The sequence below is a fragment of the Podarcis pityusensis genome (genome assembly GCF_964106645.2).
Source record: "Podarcis pityusensis genome assembly, chromosome: 7".
NCBI lineage: Eukaryota > Metazoa > Chordata > Lepidosauria > Squamata > Lacertidae > Podarcis > Podarcis pityusensis.
In genome coordinates, this window is record NC_138031.1 from 62660801 (window position 1) to 62680575 (window position 19775).

Consider the following 19775-nt stretch of genomic DNA (forward strand, 5'->3'; position numbering starts at 1 on the left):
TAGGACCTGGGAGACCAGGGTTCAAATCCCTCCTTCAGCCATGAAGCTCACTGAGTGACCCTGGGCGGCTAGCCCACCTCACTCGGTCGTTGCGAGGATAAAACAGGGAGGAAGAAAAATATGAAAGCCACTGGCAGGGGGTGGGATAGAAATGCAATAATAATAATAGCGATAATAAAAGAAAAATTGCATTGGGGGGGGGGGGGCAATGTGTAGGGGAAACGAGGCAAAGAAATCGAAGCTCTCTTGCATGGTGGGCAGAAGCCCAAATCTATTGTGCTCCACTGCCCCCTACTCCCATTTCCAGCTGGAGAGCCAGCTGCTCAAAAGCTTCGGCCATGTGGTCATTCCAAAGTGCCATAGTCTTGTCAGTTTGCATCACTTTCAGGGGGATGCTCACCGTTTGAAAGCCGGGCCGACCCCCCCCCCCCAAAAGTAGGCTGCCGTGGGCCGCTGCCATTTAAAAGCTCAGGCCCTGCAAAGGCAACGGCTGTAATTAGGTACCGAGCTCCGCAGATGTTTGAAGTTGGAAGAATACCCATGTGCGGCCTTGCTCGCGAGGGCGGGCCTGGAGCCCGTGAAGCGACTTCAAAGCCCCGCTAATCCCGCGAGTCTCCTCACGGAGGTGCTGCAAGGAGACAATAGGTGAGAGAGGAGCTTCAATTGGGGGACAATTGGCCGGGGGGGGGGGGAAGGAAAGGACTGACTGACAGAGACCCTAATTATGAGGGGATGAATGTCCCCCTGACTTGAGGGAAAGAAAGAATGAGAGTGGTTTCAAAAATACCGTGTGTATTATTTCGGGCCTTTTCAGGCAAACAAAAGGAGAGCGGGAAGCTCCAGAATTCAAAAGAAACGCAGAGATAGAAAGGGAAACCAAAAGCGAAGGCCCTGCGGGGCTTAGCTGCGTTGCTGCGTTGCACAGAGCGAGCAAAATGGCCACTGTTTCGACAGGGCGGGAGAGGTGTGGAAACAAGGGCTTATTATAGCATGTATGGTTCAGGTTTGGCTTATCCCTCTTGTCACTGTTGTAACTAAGCCTAAGCACAGGCAACTGAAGGAGTCACATGCTTCCCTCCCTCTTTCATTTCACTGTGCTTGTTTTAGATTGTAAACCTGTTGGGGCAGGGACCTGACATACCTGATATTTGGAAGGTGCCATCGTGTGTGTGTGTGTGTGTGTGTGTGTGTGTGTGTATATCATCTCTCCCTCTCTTATACGGGGGATAAAGAAAAAGATAAAAGGGGGGCTCCAACTGGCCTGCTTTCTGCTGTGAAGTGATTGCTGCTAAATTGCAAACTATTGGAAAGGTGCTTATCCAAGGCAGCCCAGGCCTCCTGATCCTCAGGTGTCTTTTTGGTCTGCATGAAACATCTATTTACGAGAGAGTCAAGTTCTTAGGGCCTTATCTATCATTGTATGTCAAGAGCTATTGATGGCTCTATATTAGTATCTTTAAAAATTTGGTACAACTGCTGTCATTCTGTAACCTGTAACCTGCATTTATCGCTCTCCACCTGCACTCCCCCCTCCCGACCACACTCTGTGGAGCTCCTGTGCCTTTTAAGATTGCAGGCTGAAGCAGAAAAGGAGCTGCCGAAACCTTCCTCCATCTCTGTGTTTGCCTCATTAGCTGAATACCTGCTTGTGTCGCAAGTATTTAAAGGATGGGGATTACCAGAGAAAGGTTAGCATCACCAGAACTTAGCCAAATAAATGTGTTTATGGACAGATGGAAGGGGTGGCAGGGAGTTGTGGGGGGGAAGGAAATTGACACTCATTCACTCATATACCATGTTTATCCCATGCCAGTGTGCTGATAAGGCACCATGTTGTTCTGAAGCTATCTGCTCAGCCTTTGAAAACCCCAGATGTAATACTGTGTTTCCTTGCCAGCAAGTATGTTTCTTCCCACGCATGCATTCTTGGGTGATATCTCTTTAATGCTAATTGCATTCCTCCAGGACCACAGACAAAAGGATGATATACCTCTTTGTATAAGAATAGGACTATAGCCTGCAGTATCAGGCCCCTGGCCCACCCAGTCCAACATCCTGTTCTTATAGTGGTCAGTCAGAAGCCTGTGGGAAACCAACAAGGTGAACATGAGCAGAAGAGCCTTCTGCCCTCCGGTGGTTCCAGCAACATTTCAACTGTCCTAAATCTTCCAACATTCAGCTTCATTGGATGCCCTTGAGTCCATGGGCATAGCCAGGATTTATGTTGGGAGGTTTCCCTGAAACCTGTCTTGGTATTTCCCCTCCACGCTCCTTGGCTGTGCTGCCTCTCATGCTTGCTGCAGGAAGCAAAGAACTAGTTCTGCCCCCACAGCAGGAAGATAGGGTAGGGAAGAAAGGAGGCTGGAGAGAGCAGCAGTTCTGCACTGGTAGACCAGCATGCAAGAGCCGCTGTATCTTTTCACATGGCTGTAGAGCAAGGCTGGCTCTCCAGATGTTCCTGGACTATTATTATTCATTATATACCTTTAGGCGCCAGGCAAAAACATTCCTTTTCAACCAGGCCTTGGGCTGATTAACATATACCTCTTTTAAATGTGTTTGTAGGGGGGGGGGTTGTTGGTTTGTGGGTTTTGTTTTGTTTTTGCATTGTAAGGCTGCCTGTCATTATGAGCTCTCTCTTTTTTAGGTCTGTGCCTGCTATTACATTACACCTAGAAAAATCAAAAGATGCTATTCAAGGGACTCTGCTTTAGTGAATACATCAGGCCACACGGTGGCGCTTTGCTCTAAACTTTCATATTAGCAAACAGGGAACGGAGTCAATGCAAGCTAGAATTTGGGAGTGCATCAGCAGCGGTGGGATTTGTTTATAGCACTTTTATTGATGGGATGTGTGGCACTGCCTTCTTGCCTTGCCCATATGTCAGCAGATGATGGGAGAGAAGATCTGATAGGTCCCCGGGTATTTATAGCCAAGGGCTGATATCCAATGTAAAATATATTCAGAGGAGACCCACTGAAATCCAGCAACTTTTGAGAGGTAGTATGGTTCGAGAGTTGGACTAGGACTGCAGAGACCCAGATTTAAATCCCCACTCAGCCATGAAGCTCACAGTGATTTCAGGCCAGTCACTATCCCTCTGGCTGACCATAACACGCAGGGTTGATGTAAAAATGAAAAAGGGAAGAGCTAGTGTATACTGTCGTGAACTCCTTGGAGGAAGGGTGCAATATACGGTAAATGCAATTAATCATAATACTTTAGTGTAAGGCACTTTGGAGAGTGCTAAAGTACATTTAAAAGGCTTGTCACGGGGGATGGTGACATCATCTGACAAGCTGGCAGAATAATCTGCTCACTGAGCCTCCACCTCCTCTTTTAGCAGCAGTTATATGTCTTCTGATTAATCAGTCATTTGCCACAGACCCTGGGAACCTTCTTTAACCCAAACATGCATCTGGGGATTACCTTCTACCATAAAATTGTATGGTGCTAGTGCTGCTGTCAAATTGCACCTTAGATCAGGCTGGGAGCCTGTAGCGGATCCCAACCGACCAGGCTGAAGACCAGTGGATGCCAGGTACAACCCAGTTATTGATGCCATACCAAACAGAAGGGAATGTTTTAAAACAGAAGCTGCCTTACCATGAGTCACCTAGGTTGGTATTATCCGCACTGACCTGCAGCTGCTCGCCGGGATTTCAAACTGGGTTTTTCCCAGCCCTACTTAGAGATGCTAGAGACCTGGGACCTTGCAAAGTAGATGCTCTACAGCTATTTGGCCACAACACATTGTTGCTGGCCACCATGCAGCTAGGTGGGTCACAAATTGCCCAGACCTGCAAGAAGATCCAGGGGACACTGTACTGATGGGACACATCATGAAGAGGATGATCTCCAGTGTCTGTCCATGAGGCAGGGAACGTTCTGTCCCAGAGCTAAATATCATCCAAAACAGACCAGGAATGAGCCCTCCGATTTGTCTGTCTGGTTGATCTTGTGGTAATGGCTTTGCATGGATTCTGGTTTGCTTTTCTCCTGGAGGCCTTTGACCTTCTAATCCCCCTGAAATAATCCTCCCCTTCCCTCTGTCTGTTTGTTTGTTTTTTCACTTCAGTGCATTTTGAAGAAGTTCGCAGTTCCGTCTTGGATAGCCCAAGGTGTTTATAAGCCCCCATTGTGGCTCTTTTGCTCACACTAACTGGTAATGGGCAGGGATCCATAGGGAGCCTGATGGAAGGAAGCAGAGAAGGCTGTTTCTTGCAAAGCCAGCATGTGGTTGAAGTTCTGTACATATGTGGTTTTAAAGGGATTAATTTCCAGTGCTAGTCCTGCTCCGGCAAGTAGTCTAGGAATATTGAACATAGATGTGCAGTGTTCATGTGTCAGATTACAGCAACAGCCCTCCCAAACCCCTAATCTTGTTGAAGATGTTCGTAGACATTGCAGACCCTACAGGTGTATAAACTGGATGGATGCAATTAGGACCCCGTTTGTTTGTTTGTTTGCTGTTTTGCAGAGTCCCTGATTGCATGCTTGGACTGTTTAAAAAGCCTTCTACTGAACATATATAGGGCAGCCTGGGGTCTGCTGTCCTGATCCCAGTCTGCCTCCACCCCTCCAAGCAGTCTTTGTCCTTTTTATTCTTTTTTAGAACACACTTTGAAACTTAAAAAAAAAAGTCCAGAAGGCTTTTTATGATTGTCTGCTAATGCTGACTTGTTTATTTTGGGTGTATGCTGCCTGTTGCCATCTGGTTTGTACTGATTATATTTCATTATCCTAGCTGTCAGCCACTTTATGATTATTATTTTTTTAAAGAGATAAATATGTAAATAAAAAAGCAGGGCTTTGGTCTCTTTGATGCCACACCACCACCACCCCAGAAGCAATTGACCAGTCACAGGGTTCTGGCTGCTCACCGTGCATTCAGTACTGTGTCCCAAACTTGTGGTGCTCCTTCCCAACTGCTATTAGACAGGCACCCTCCATGCTGAACTTCAGGCACACGACTTCAGACCCCATCTGCACTATACATTTAAGGCAGTGTCATACCATTCCAAATAGTCATGGTTTGCCCCAAAGAATCCTGGGAGTTGTAGTACCTTGGTAAGGATGCTGAGAGTTCTTAGGAGACCTCTATTCCCCTCACAGAGCTGGTTTAATAATCCGTTCCTCTTCCCAGGTAACTCCCAGATACCAGGGCAGATTACCACCATATCATCTCATAAAATCCAACAAAATAATTTAAAACAAATGAAAGACTATGCGTCAGACAACAGAGGTTGTCCCACAGAACTCTTTAGCTGTTAAGAACCAGGGTAGAAAGTTGCATCTTAGCAAATGACAGAAACTATTTAACAAGGATGCTTGATGCACCTCTGTGGGGAGAGAATTTCACATTTTGGGAGCTGCAAGAGAGACTGCACTCTCCTCCATGCTGCCGAGTGGAGGAATTACCAGGAAGGCACCCTCTGCCCATCTTGACACCCGAAATGGTCTATAGGGAAGGAGGAGGTCCTTCACAAAGGACCAGACTGATGCAGAAGCTGGGGAAGGCTGGTGGAGTGTGTGTGTGTGGGGGGGGGGGGGGGGAATTCAGTTTTTCTCTCTTTCTCATTTTTCCAGTCTTAAATGTGGTTTTCCACATTGGTTTGTGATGTGTTTTTTAAGTCAGTGAAAATCCATCTACATTTGAGTGTGGATATCTCCTAATATGCACATTTTATATGCAACTTTGCCAGATAGACAGAGTTTTACAAAGTAATTCCCCCTCAATATAACTGGAGAACTGCACTGCAAAAATTTGGGGAAGTGTGGAATTATGAAGGATGGCTGCGTTTCAGTTCATGTCGTTTTGGAAGAGAGCAAATTAAGTAAGTTCACCTTTAAAGGTGACCTGAAGCAAATTTCTCCCCCATCCCTAGTAGATGATTTCTACTATTACCACTAAATTGTGCCACGAAAAACAGACAAAAAGCAACAATGCCACCATATTAACTGGTTTCTCCAAATTTGAGAGAGGGGGAAACGACGCACATGTATTCCAGACTGTATCTCCAGCTTTAGACTTAAACTAATTCTTCTGGCTTGGATGCTTTCTGGAGCTTTGTGTTTTGAAAGTTTTAAAAATAATTCTCTCCCAAATGTTCACATTCAAGCCTGCAACTCCATGAATGAATTTAGAAGGAACCTCTGCTCCCCAAGCAGCTGCTAGTTTCTTGAGTGCTGCAGGGGATCTTATTAAAAAGAGTACATTTACATGAGAGCTGCTACTGCGGTGCTTCTTTAAAGGTTTGCGGGGGAAGAGGTTTGGTTTGTGCTGAGCTTTTTTGAATGACCAATTATTTCAGTGGCTCAGCTCTAAGAATGACTGCCTCTGGATCCAAACCTCTAATGATATTTGAGATCAGCAGATGGGGTCGGGAATATAAGAAACACCAAAGAAACATATACTTTTGATCTCACACCATCTGAATTGATCGGGTCTCATGTTTCTCAAGCCAGTCATGTCTTATTGGTAAAATAAGTTGACCAAAAAAAAAATGAGTTGACAAATTATGAATGGAGAACAAATTCCTAACATATAGGCACGAAGAAGTGAGGAACAAGGGGCTCCCAGCAGGGAGTTAGATGCACAAGGCCTGAATCATAAACTACCACATTTTGCTGTCTGTGGGTTGTATTCAATGTTGCACTAAGTCACTGGTTCTATAAGTGCAGTTTTTCCCGATCCGGAGCATATGTTGGGGGGGGGGGGCACAGGGTGCATCAGTGGGATGGGGTGATGGTCCTATTGCTCTAACATAACTATTTAGGCAGATCCTATGTCCATTAATATTCTAGGATCAAACACCCTTCCGTTTAATACTCCTATCACATTCAAAGTTAAGAATCATCTGGATTTACTTGTGCTTCCAAATGTTAAGAAAATCATAAGCTAAGGATTTGGCCTTCACTTTGGCACTACTAGGATACGTCCTGTTCCACCTCCCAAATTATGCTCCCTTGCAGATTAGGCTCCATGCATGCACACTTTCTGCCCTGCCTTTCCATAGAAAATGCCTAAGAAAATGAAACTGCACAATAAAAAGTTACCAATCAAGATAACAACAAACACAATATGCAATAATACAGCAAAAGCAAGGTAACAACTAGGAGAACAGCAGCTAAAACGTCAAGCTGTTTGCTCAACACAATCCCTCCAGAATTGCAATCTTCCTTTTTATTTGAGGTGTTTCTCCATCTGCCCTGAGGGAGGTCCAGAGGGTGGCAGCACAAAAGTAGGCCTTTTCAGTGGTGGCTCTCTGGTTCTAGAATGCTCTCTTTAGGGAGTCATTGGCTACTGTTAGATGCTAAGCAAAAACATCTCTTTTCAGTCAGGCTTTAGGCCTTTAACTTGGAGAGTTTAGATATTGTGGCTTCTTTTAGTGGACGGGATATGCTAGATTGCTTTTATTTATTAAAAAAATGTTTTTAGCTTTTGCTTTGTTTTAGCAAACTGGTTTAGCATACTGGTTTTAATATTTGTACTATATTGTAAGTCGCTTTACATTTTGTAAAAAGAAGCAACATGCAAGTAAAATTAATAATAAAAACGTTAAGTCATTATGACAAAAGCAGCACCTTCTTGTGATACAAGTGACTTCGTACAAACTAAGGTTACTTATCTCTTTGCAGCAGCGGTGAATCAAACAAGCCTTAACATTTGACCTTCTTGACCAAAACAAACCTTGTATTACAAAATCAAGCTAAGCATGCCTGGCTAATGAACTCATCTCGAGATAGGCTTTTCCTTCCCTGAGTGAACTTTAGGAATGCAGCATCTTTTCCCTTTTTCGCTTCAGAGGGAATCTCTGTGTGAATATTTCTACACTCAGCTGCATCAGAGTTATTCACAACTTGCTGGCCAAACCTTGCTGTCTGCCCCCAGACAGACCCATATTAGTGTAATCCTGGGAAATTAGTGGTGGTTCTTTTTAAAAATCTAAACATCTGGTAAGAGTCCAGAGCATCCAGATAAAAGGCAGTTCCACTGGATTTTTGAAGTTAGATGATTCACACAGGTAGGGGTAGATGAGTTCCTTATTTCTCCAACCTAAAATTTGTTGCTCCACATTTCCAAAGCAATTCCTGATTTTTGAAAGAAACCATCATGAAAAGTAGTCAGCATTTTAGTGCAAATTTCTCCCAGTAAACACGTTTTTAAATGCAGTTTTAACTAATATAGTAATATATCCATTAAAAGGTGATTTTTCACAATTGTAATGCATTTTGTTTGTTATTTACACAAATATATGCATTTTACTGCCCCTAGTCTCTGTATTTTTGTGCACATTGTTTGGCTGGAGAACTACATCACAAAATTGGGAGAAGTGTGGATTTCAAAGGATTGGTTTGAGAAGTGGCTTCTCATTAAAATGCAAGCACAGTCACATTTCTCTACCATCTTTCTTCCTCCTCCCTTACTTTGAAGATGGGGGTTTCCTGCATATTTTAAGCACTGCAAGTAATGCATGACTGCTGGAGCTATGGGAATAGAATTAAGCTAGGGACCAAAGGCTGCATGGATGAAACTAAATCCATGCAAGAGAGAAATTCTTCTGTTTCAATGTTCAACAAGTGCTGGAATGGGTTCACTCCTAAAAAAGAATGATCACACATTGGGGGTACCCTTCGACTGGTCTTAGACCTGCATTTTCAGACCTCAGTTGCAGCCAGGCATCACTTTCTTGCATGTGTGTAATTAGCCTGCATCTTATGGCCTCAACTGTGATGCATTTTTGGTGAAAAGTGTTGCTGCTGTTGCTCTTCATGAAATTTCCAACTTTATTTCACAAAGGCGAGAGGCTGTAACTGCAGTTTCTAGGATAATCAAAGATTAGGCATTAGTGGCAGATTTCCCTTATCATCTTTAGCAATTCACAAAGGTTATGTAATATATGATATAGAAAGACTCCCCCCCCCCCCACCTGCAGTCTACAAATCTATGTGATGACTATTCACTGTCTGCTCCTTCTGGGATAAAAAGTTGGTGGGAGTACATGCTTCCTACTGACTTGCATCGCTGAATGAAATAAAAAGTGCTTTCAAAAAGGAAATACATTCTTATTGTCTAAAATATTCACCTGTGAAAGGCTCTTTGGAAACTACAGGGGGATCTTGAGAAGATTAGCAACTGAAAAAAAAAGGCTGCAGCAACATGGTTTTCATTTGCTCTTGTGAATGAAAAAAGTGAGACACAAAAGCTGTTCTTTTCTTTCTAAACCATATTTTAATTTAATAAAACATGGCTTTATGCTTCTGTTTGACAGCAAACATAAGAAAAATAACACGAAGTTTTTTTCATAGTCACAAATGTAAATATGCTTTCTTGTGACTGGCAGGCTTCAATTAAAAATAGCTTTAATTTTACTTAAAGAACCAGTACCTCGAATATGAAAATTAGGAGACTTATGTCCCTTACAAGAAAAGGAACACTTGTTCCTTGTGAATGTTTTTTTTTTAAAAAAAAAATGGTGGAAAGAAGGAAAAATGCCGCTACTGAAACCACTGCTAATAGACAGTTCATCCATTTTCTAAAGCTTTTAAATAACCTAATGGGGGGGGGGGGCCTCTAAGTGGGAAGTTGATTTTTTCTTGCTGGCTCACTTGCGTGAAGAAGGCACAACTTGAGCAGTGATAAAGTCAGTAAACAAAAATTTTACTGAAATAATTCAATAACACAGATACGGGAGTTTGTTTTTAAGTGTAAAGCTAAAGTCATACACAAGAAAGATGGACAGACCCTTTCCCCAAAACTAATATGGATACAATAAATATGGAGTTGTACATACTCAAATCTGTACACACAAACTTCGCCCCACAGCCATAAAAATTTACATTTAACAGTGCAACATATAATTTAATCATTTATTTCATCCGACGTAAGATTTTTTTATTTATTTTGTTTTACTTACGAAACACAAGTAACTACTTGGTTTTAATATACATATAATATATATATAATTTTGACAATCTGTACAGTATTCTAAACATAAAACTCCAAAAAAAGGCACAATTTTCTATACAACATGTACAAAAATGGCCGGAGCTGACAAGAAACAACAATTATTGGTCAAAAATTCATGATTGCACAAAGATTAGTAATGAGTTTGTGTCAGAAAAAAAATGTGCTTTAAGTAAAAGGGAGGTTTGCAAGAAAACCTGTGTTACTTTAAAAAAAAACGAAAAACAAACACACACACGCACACACACACACACACAACCCAACGTAAAACCAAAAAACCCTAGGTTTCTATTATAAGTCTGTCCTCATCGTCGCTGCTGCCGTCACTAAACTCCACAGTATTTTGCCTCTCGGGCAACCCTTTCCGCCTATGCGCTTGTCTATCTAGAGAGACAGTCCGATGTCTGGGGCAATTGGGTAAAACGTCAGAATTCACCTTCATAGGAGGCTCTGAAGCAGAAGCCTGTTCGACCTGAACAGAATTGATATTGCACTTTGGTTTCGTATGACTCTGTGAGTCAGGCTTTTCAGTGTCCAGTTTACCCGGGCTATCGTGCCGTTGGTACCCGCTTGAAGGATCAGCCTCCAAATGACTTTCAATGCTGTACTGCTGGTCGGCGGGTCCCACCTGAGATGATGTAGCACTGGTGACTGGAGCAGCAGCAGCATCGCCAGCGACACTCGCAGGACCCTGATGTGGAGGAGTTTCGGAGGCCTTGCTACTAGAAGCTGGTGTTTCTGGAATGCCCTGCCCATCTGCAGTCACAGGGCTGACCGAAGGGATTAAAGTCGGCAATGCTATGTTTAATATTTGCAGACCTGGAATGTGCGTCTGAGGGCTTGAGTTGCTCTGAGGGGAAGGGTTTGCAGTCAACACTTGTAGGCCTACGGCATTCAGCGTTAATCCCGAAGGGTGTATTTGCGGAGTGATGTTGGTGTTCGTCAGGCCTAAGATGTTCACCGTCTCCATGCTCAACGACGGAAGAGGCTGCAGGGTTGGTGCGCTCAGGCTCTGGATTCCCGGTACATTGATCTGGCCTATTGGGATGCAAGGAACAACGCTGTTCACTTCAGCAACGCTGAGATGATTTGCAGTGCCGGACATTGCACATGCTGGGTCGCCAAGTGCACTTGTAGTTCTGTGGATCACGCTAACGGCGGGAATAGTGAGCTGTACCGGCCCAGCCTGAATGGGGAGGAAAGTCGAGTATGTGGCCAAGCCAGCAGGTACCACATGGATTCCCCCCACTGGAATCATCCCGTAAGGGGTCTTGGTTTGTTGCTGCGAGTGCAAAGGGAGGTGGCTAAACAGGTGAGTCTGAGGAGGTGCTGATTTCATGATCTGTTGCTGATGCTCCTCGGGCTTTTGCGGTTGCATCTCTGGGAAAGGCGAGGCCATTGAAGGAACAACCGTGGAGGTTTGTGTACTCCGGTCAACGGGTGGAGAAGGAAGTCTTGTAGAAGTTGTGCTCTAGTGTAACAAAAAGAATAATATTTTTAAAGCCATCAATAAGAAGATACAGCCAGTTCAACATTGTCTAGCTTTATTTCTTAAAATGTGAAAGCAGCCAACCACAGGAGAGTTGGGCATCCGCTAAAAAACAATCCTCCCTAAGTGCTGCGGGTTGATTATTTTTGACAGATTCTGCTGGGTGTCCTGTGTTTTAGTTCCATTTGTGGCTCTTCTGCTTTGAACATTTGGGGCATTCTTTGCCCTTGGCAGCCCAGATTGCTTCCTCTATTGGCTAAAGTAGAGCCACCTTTGTTTCAAGTTAAATACAGGAAGGCCCTTCTCTCCCTTCCTCCATCCCAACACAGCTCAAAAACCTCTTCTCTAAAAGAGATAAGTTTGCTAATATTCTACTATTGTTAAAAAAAATTACAAGTCAACCAGAATGTGCTATTTCAGTGCATTTGATTTCCAAAGAGTCACATAGGTCATGCGGCTACTGAGCAGCTTTAAAAGTACTTCTATATGGTATAGTTTTGCACGCTCGTGATTCTTTGCATTGCTAGCTATGACAAAATTCAGACCCTTTCCCCTTCTATTGCTGGCAATGGGGAAGCTCTGTTTCCAAGCATGGGTAAAGCCTGGCTGAATAGTAGTTTCTGAGTATTTATACATATATAGAGATATTTATGTAAAATACACATGGCTATATAGTTCTACAACAAAGTTACATGCAGTCACAGCAGTGTATTTATTGGGAGACTAAATCCCATTAAATTCACTGTGCCAATGGTCCATGGCTAATGCAAAGAATAAATTGAATCGTGCAGCCCATTTTCACTGAAATCCTTCTAGGCCAATGTACTTAACAGACAAGAACACGGGTAGCATTATTTGCCTCCCAGCAATGAACTTGGAAGTGTGTGTGTTAATCTGCTCTACATGAAGCATGTGTGTTACTCTACCAATGGCTACTAGCCATGATGGCTATGTTCTGCCTCCACTGTTGGAGGTGGTATGTCTCTGAATACCAGTTTCTGAGGATCAGCTGTAAGGAGAGCCCTGTTGTGCTCATGTCCTGCTTGTGAGCATCCCATATGGGCATCTGGTTGGGTCTTTTGCAGGGTTTGAGTTAATTCTATACTTTGTGCAATTGGTGTACAGATTACACAAGTGAACTGAATTATCTGCTCACCTTGGAAGTTACTGTCGTAACAGTAGGAGCAACAGCAGAACTTCCCAATGCTTCTTCTGGGTAGTCCACGTACATCTGATGGCATGGAGACTTGGGAACTGTCTCAGAGGACACAGCAGGATCTGTGCTTGTTGCTCTGTCTTGCACATTTCCTTCGTTTGCTTCTCCGGGGACAGCTGTAACCAGTGGCCCTGAGCTCCTGCAGTCCGACTGCACTGTACTAAGTACCGTCATCTTTGTGAGAAGTGCTTTGGGCAGCCCATCCATAGAGTCTGTGTGAACCCCAGCAAAGCAATCTGCAATTCTGATTTCTTCATCAGCGCTTGAGATCTCCTGAGAAACATTTCTAGATGGATGATGTTGTGGGCTGGCTGAAACGGAGGGAGTGGCAGATATAACTGATTCAGCTTGGCTGTCTTCGTCATCATCTTCGTTATCATTGTCGTCGTCATCTGGCCCTTCTGAATCCTCTGCATCAAATCCGGACCGATCATAACCCAGCCGCTGCTTTTCACCTATGAGAGGGCAAAATTAAATGCACACATTTAGAGCCTAGTAATGTTTGAAAATTATAACAAGAGGATGTAGTTTTTTTCATTTCCCAAATTAACTGCATGTTAGTGCTCTTACACCATTAGTCACCCCATTCAGTAGAAGCTCATCTGCTATTAGACCCCTTAAAAAAATAATTAAAAGTGCCCAGCACAAAACCCCTGAACCTAATTGTCTATAATCTGACAGGCTTTGCCAACCTTGGAGAAGCTTCTTTGACTGCAAATTTCATTCATGTCTGCCAAAAGGAAAACAGTCATCTTTTTTCAAATTATTATTTCCTAGTAACAAATTGGAGGGGGGCAGAGAGGAGAGGGCAAAGCCTTGTTTCCCCAGGGACAGACTCTGAGGCCAGGCTGGATCAGACAAACCCACAGTGCCTTGGACTGAGATGGGCTGTTTCCCAAAGTACTGAGCAGGGGTCCAAACTCTGTGGTCTGTGCACACCCCTAACAGGTTTGCACTCGTGCATTTGTGAATATAATTTCTGCACATCATGTTTTAGCTCCCTTATATGCATGAGCTGGAACAAGCCCAAGAAAAGCCCCCTTTCTTGGTCTTCCTCCTCCTGGGTGGTTGGAAAAACTGATCACTTCTGTGGTGATCAGCTTCACTTTCCACAAGCCATGGCCTATCATAATGTATGAATAAGAGATTGTAGTTTACAACAAAAGTCTGGTTGGTTCATATCCCAGCTTCATATCCCATGTTTTTCTATCTTTCTATCTTTTTTTTTGCTGAACTATCTGAAATGTAAATAACTTCTTACAATCTATTGCTGTTAACAGAAAAGTTACTAAGGAAAGCAGACTGAGAACTTTGATCACACAGCAGAAATGCTTTCACACCCGAAGGCCAGGAACTTATAGATTTCAAGTAGGAAAAGAATTAAGCGCAAGTTTCAATGTTTACTTTTCTCCCCTACAACTTTTAAAATTTAAACCTCACTTTACCAAGAAAAAAAGAAACCTCAAACACCTTAATTCAAGCTGTAAGTTTTTATAGTTCCCAGGTACTCAAGCTCATTCTACACAGGAACCACTCACAAATCTATTCTAGTGACTTTTAAGAGACCATAAAATATGGATATGTAAATGATAGGAGTGTTGTACGTTATCTTAAAGGTGATTTTCTACAGGTGTTGCAAATTACAACCCAGAACAAGAAGTTTCATTTAAATTGCTTGTCCTCCACAGTGTAACATGTGACTGCATTCAACTGACAATCAACACATTAAGTACAGCAACATTCTACATGGTTGCTTGAAGAAAACAAGAAGGAATGATAAAATATTTCAATTTGAATTAGCTAGGAGGGAAGTTAAATTACAACAGCTGGGGGGAAAGACACATGGATCCTGCACAATTGAGAAACGGCTACTTATTGCTCACAAACCTAATTCTAAATCATCTGAAATGATGAAATGACCTTTACATATATTGCTGCTTGTATCTGCCATGACAATTCTGAAAATAAGAATAATCCTTTAAATGCAGCACTGTTGGGCAGCAGTAAGTTGTGAAGCTCTCTTCTTGCTGCAGGTGTTTCCACTGATGTCTATAATAAGCTGCTAATAATGGTGTTCGAAGACTTTGAAGCCTTTTCTTCCCTTCCCACTGCCAAAGCAACCCTTACAGCAGAGCTAAAAGCATTCTGCTTAAAATTATCAGCAAAACATTAACGGCTTCTGTTAAGCATTAGCAAAGACTGACAAACACACTTGTGTTCAAGATATGGTACGTATACAAATGGATAAAGCAAATGGTGTAGTACAGTACTCATGTCTCTTACATTTTTCAACTATTTTGATAAAGGTCGCAAAGCTTTATTCTGTATTAAGACTCTTTGCAAACCTCAGTAAATTGTGGCATGCTATTTTTTTAATTTAAAAACCCCATGGAAGTGGAATCAAAACTTTTAAAACACTGTTACCCTCGTTTTATATAGCCATTAAAACATAAAATTACCTACAGAATATCAAAATAAAGGTGTGCAGCTACCAAGAACGATTTCATTCTGTATTGGTAAAAAACACGTCTACTGCAAAACACTTGACTGAACAGCAAAGAGCCATGAACAAGACAAAAGAAGGATCAGGCAATGGAAAAGTAAAAAATGGCAGTCCTATGTTTAGTCCTGATATACCCACCCAAATACAACTGGCTAGTCAAGGAACATCACAAAGCATATTCTCTCCACAACCCCCCGCTCCTTCATTAGTTGGATCTATATTATTTAGACCCAACATAGTGCCCTCCATAAGTTGCTGGTCCCAATCAGCATGGTCAAGATCATGAGCTTATGGATAAGGATAAGGGTTTTATTTATGTTTAGTATAAAGTACACATTTTTAAATAAGGGGCAATGATGACAAACTTCCAGAAGAATAAGTCAAAGAAACTTATTAGGCAGCAGCAGTCACATTAGCACCAGCAACAACGGCATCAATTTTGGACACTTTCCTTTGAGGAGATAGAACTGGACATGGTGTAACGCCCAATTTAGCTGATTGTAAATAAGTTGGTATGCCTTCATATCCTCTAGTATAAAAAACATCTACTGTCATGGAAAGATCTTCTCATCCATTGTTTTAGGTTTTCAAAGCAGGCCTTTTGGAATCTCAGAATGGATACTTTGGCAGCCATGTCTATTCTAGAGACTGGTTTTGGTAATACAGGAGTCTTTTCTTTCATACACATAATTGAATATACCTAACCACTTAAGATTACACTTACTTTTAAAGCCTACTGACCAAATTATTTATTTTGATATTATTATCTTTATTGCATCACAGACTTATACTGACATCTGCTGGGGAAGCCCAGATTGGAAAAACCTAAAAGCCCCTGATTATTAATAGGCTTTGATGTTCACCTTGAAATGATAATAAATAAAGGGCTTGATAACTGCAGAAACTCTTTTTCATAAAAAGGAGTTGTTTGAATGATTCCCTACTGACTGCTCAGTGCAGGTCTGCATTAAACAACCCAAGCCCTTAGTCTCCTCCACCGCTGTCTGAGCACTTGGCAGATACAGATCTCCCTACATAACTGTCTTGGTGGGGAATTGCAGCATACCCCATATCCATAGCATAGGCTATTACTAAAGCTACAAATAAACAGGATTATCTATAGTGGTACCTCTGGTTACAAACTTTATTTGTTCTGGAGGTCCATTCTTAACCTGAAACCGTTCTTAACCTGAGGTACCACTTTAGCTAATGGGGCTTCCTGCTGCCATCGTGCCACCATTTCTGTTCTCATCCTGGGGCAAAGTTCTTAACCCAAGGTACTACTTCCGGGTTAGCAGAGTCTGTAACCCAAGGTGTTTGTAACCCGAGCTACCCCTGTACTGCCAGTTCTCTGCTGCTGCACAAGATTATCTTATAAAGAACAAATAATAAGGATCATATTCTGTTGATTTAGAGCCCATCTTTATACATACATTTTTTTTAAAAAAAACCTGGTCAGAGGGTTTTGTTTAACTGCCGAAGTCCTTTTGTTAATTTATTGCTGCTACCTCTAGATGCCAGTAGCTCCTCCTCCAGTCCTGTACACCCACTGGCAACTATTATAACTTGAACCCCCTTCTCATAATGTCACTGATTGCCTTCCCAAATGCATTTACATGCAAAATACAGCTGCCTTCATATCCTGCCAGCCATATGTTCCCATCATTCAGTTCTCCTCCATTGGCCACATCCTTCCTTCTTGGCCAAAATGCAAGAAAATGGCTGATTCCATACTCCTGTGCTGACAATTTTAGGGGGCGGCGGCAATGTTGAGGTATGATGTAGCAGCAGCTCTTTGAAGGTCAGACCATTTCCCCTAGCTTCCTATCCCTGCAATAAATCTATAAAGGTCTTGTGGACCACAATAGGGACACTAAAAGGGCCTGCTAAGTCTCCTGGGCCTTATGTTTGACAGCTCTGCCCTAAACATTAGGAAATCAGTTTCCCTGATAAGCGCCTTTAAGCCGCGATCCTTAACATACTTACATTGAAGAATGTCAAGTTCTACCAAACAGGACATTCCCCCTCAAAAATGTACATAGGATTGGGGCGTTAATCACCTAATTTAGAGGAACACATAATGAAAACTTGGGCCAGCACTGTGAAAACTGATATCCCTAAGCTGAAGTATGTCACACTGAATGGTTCACCTGGTGTGACAGCATAGTTCAGAAGCCAGCATTCCAAACATAGTAGCCCTGTATTTTGGGCGTAAAGGGCATTCTTTGGATTAGGAGATGAAAGATGCAAGAGTGATTTGGAACATAAAAGGTGAAACTAAGTGGTATTCGCCAATACCCAAATGGTGGCAAATCCAAAAACAAAGAACACCGCCACAATCCACCCAGCCCAGTTGCCATAAATCCCCAATTCATATAGTGCTGAGAAGCCTCATGGAAAATAAATGGAATTGTTAGAAGTGTTGTTAACAGAGCTTCACATAAATGCTCTCCACAAGCTATATTTGGCCCCTTCTGCAAACTGTCTCTGGCAAACTCACATTCAAATTCTGTGCAACCTACCAAGTTTAGAATTAAAGCTATTACACTACACTGCCTTTGGCAGTGAAAATCAGACAACAGAAATCCGAGTGTGTTGGAGACAAGTTGATACGGTTGTTTTAATTTCTATTATGGTTTTAACTGCAGTCTGTTCCAGTCAACTCAATATTTTGCTACTGGGTTAGAACTCAAGAAAGGAGATACTCAAGAGTTTTATGTATCAGTGTATTTTAATAAAGCAAAATTATTAATATTTTCATCCACTATGATGATGAAGTATTGCAGGAAGTCTAAAAGCTTCCAGGATACTTTAAACTATAATTGGCTCAATAAAAATACTGGCAGCAATTCAGAGAATTGCATGTGCAGCAGAATCAGATGGTTGGCTGCAAACAAAGAACTTTGAGAGCAAAAAGCCATTCCATAGCTTACAGTGGGAAAGCTCTAACTATGATCAAGATCCTCATCTTGTCAAATTGTGACCACTGCAAGCCCTCCAATATCTAACACAGCAAACTTGAGAAGGAAGCTAGTATTTTTTGCCTTTAAGGTAGAGGTCTCCTTGCGGAGTCATGAAAGTGCCTAGTGGGATACTTTTCAGAATGCACTGCTTCTATGGTTTGTCCACTTGTTTTAAACTACAGGTATCGTAGTGACACTGTAGCCGAGGAGGAACAGCTGCTTGCACCTGATACCTTGGGATACAACAGTATACATGCACAGGTATTTCCCCCCAAATCTCACAGGAAGTCCCCAAACCATTAAAAAAGATATGGAGAGTTAAACAGCAGTCTCATAGTTCTGTAGCACAACTGTCTACTGCGTCAAGTGGAGCACAATATCGTTTGACATTACCCTCTCTTCTTTCCTCTCTGAGTTCTCCATTTCACACACACACTCCTCCCTCCCAGTTACCTGCTATTGTTGCTGCCTTATTTGTGCTGAACCTCGTAACTGAAGGGCCTATAAATTAATTGTCAAATTACAAAGCATGACTGCTGCCCTATTACTTCTATCAATAAAACAAAGTTCAATTTGCACTGTAAAAAGGTAAAAATTGCTGAGTGCACTAAGAAGTTATGCCAATCGAGAGAACACCTCTCCTACATCTTTAAGAACCGAATTCACATCGATTCATAGTACTCTGCTATTGGCTGCCAAGAAAGACCAAGTACATTAATTTTTTACCCCTTCTACCTCTTTCAAATCACATACACCACTCCACAATAAACCATTTAACACAAATCAGAAAAATACTTTAAAGGCGGGGATATCCCCCCAGAACAGAAGCAAAGCTATCATATATCATACTGACAAAAGCACACACCAAACTAACTATACACTGTACCCATGGTTTGTTCTTGGTTTATTGTCCAGGAGACCTAAACCACAAGCCTGGATTCAGATGACACTAAAGGCATGGCTTATCTCAGCACGGTGCAACAGCAAGACAACTAAGGAGAAACAGAGTGGTCAAAGTCCCCACCCTGGAGGCCTAAACATTTACAAATTGTGCTAAGCCATACCTTGGTTGAAAGTTGGGTTAGAATGCAAACCTAATTTTAATGTCCTTATTTTATTTATTAAATTTCAAAAAGGTCAACAAAATAATGCAGGCCTGAGCATCTTTTATTACAACCATGTAATAATTTTGATGTTCATACCCCATCGTTATGACAATATAATTTATTTGAATGAATTAGAATGCTTTTTTCACAGATAGGAACTGTGCCGTTTATATAACCACCCAAACAAAAATGTGATGCGACATGTATCCTCTTACATACTCTATTCTTCTCCAGCATTCTGGGGATTGTGCCAGTTCTCCAATTAAAATTCAGTGCACAGTAAATCCTACAGAAATCATTGCAGATGAAGAGTGTCTGGTCTACATGAAGTGGAAGAGTAGACCATACAACTCAAGACTTGAGGTGGACAATGCAATTTTTGAATGCTCCCCTAAGAAAGAAAGAAAATCTACTACCTTGGAGATTGAGACTTATCCTTTTTATGCTAGTTCTTTACTAGTAGGGAAGTTAAAAAAAACAACAACAAACCCATAAAGGATAATTCAAAATCAGTATCCCCTCCCTCC

At 42.2% G+C, this 19775-nt stretch overlaps 1 protein-coding gene and 1 long non-coding RNA gene across 7 annotated transcripts in view; one reads left to right on the top strand and one right to left on the bottom strand.

The window, feature by feature from the left end:
• The first annotated feature begins 285 nt into the window (after positions 1 to 285).
• LOC308482192 lies at positions 286 to 19197 on the top strand. Its single transcript, XR_013989134.1, has 3 exons — positions 286 to 645; positions 18325 to 18403; positions 19058 to 19197. It is a non-coding gene; the product is annotated as an uncharacterized lncRNA (long non-coding RNA).
• HIVEP1 (HIVEP zinc finger 1) overlaps positions 9645 to 19775 on the bottom strand; it is an 86263-nt gene continuing 76132 nt past the window's right edge. For all 6 annotated transcript variants that reach the window (XM_081014575.1, XM_081014577.1, XM_081014576.1 and 3 more), the window contains 2 exons: positions 12617 to 13131; positions 9645 to 11442 (listed from right to left, as the gene is read on the bottom strand). In XM_081014575.1, the coding sequence (XP_080870701.1) occupies positions 10252 to 11442; positions 12617 to 13131 (1706 nt within the window). In that variant the 3' untranslated portion in view covers positions 9645 to 10251. The remainder of the gene's footprint in view (positions 11443 to 12616; positions 13132 to 19775) is intronic.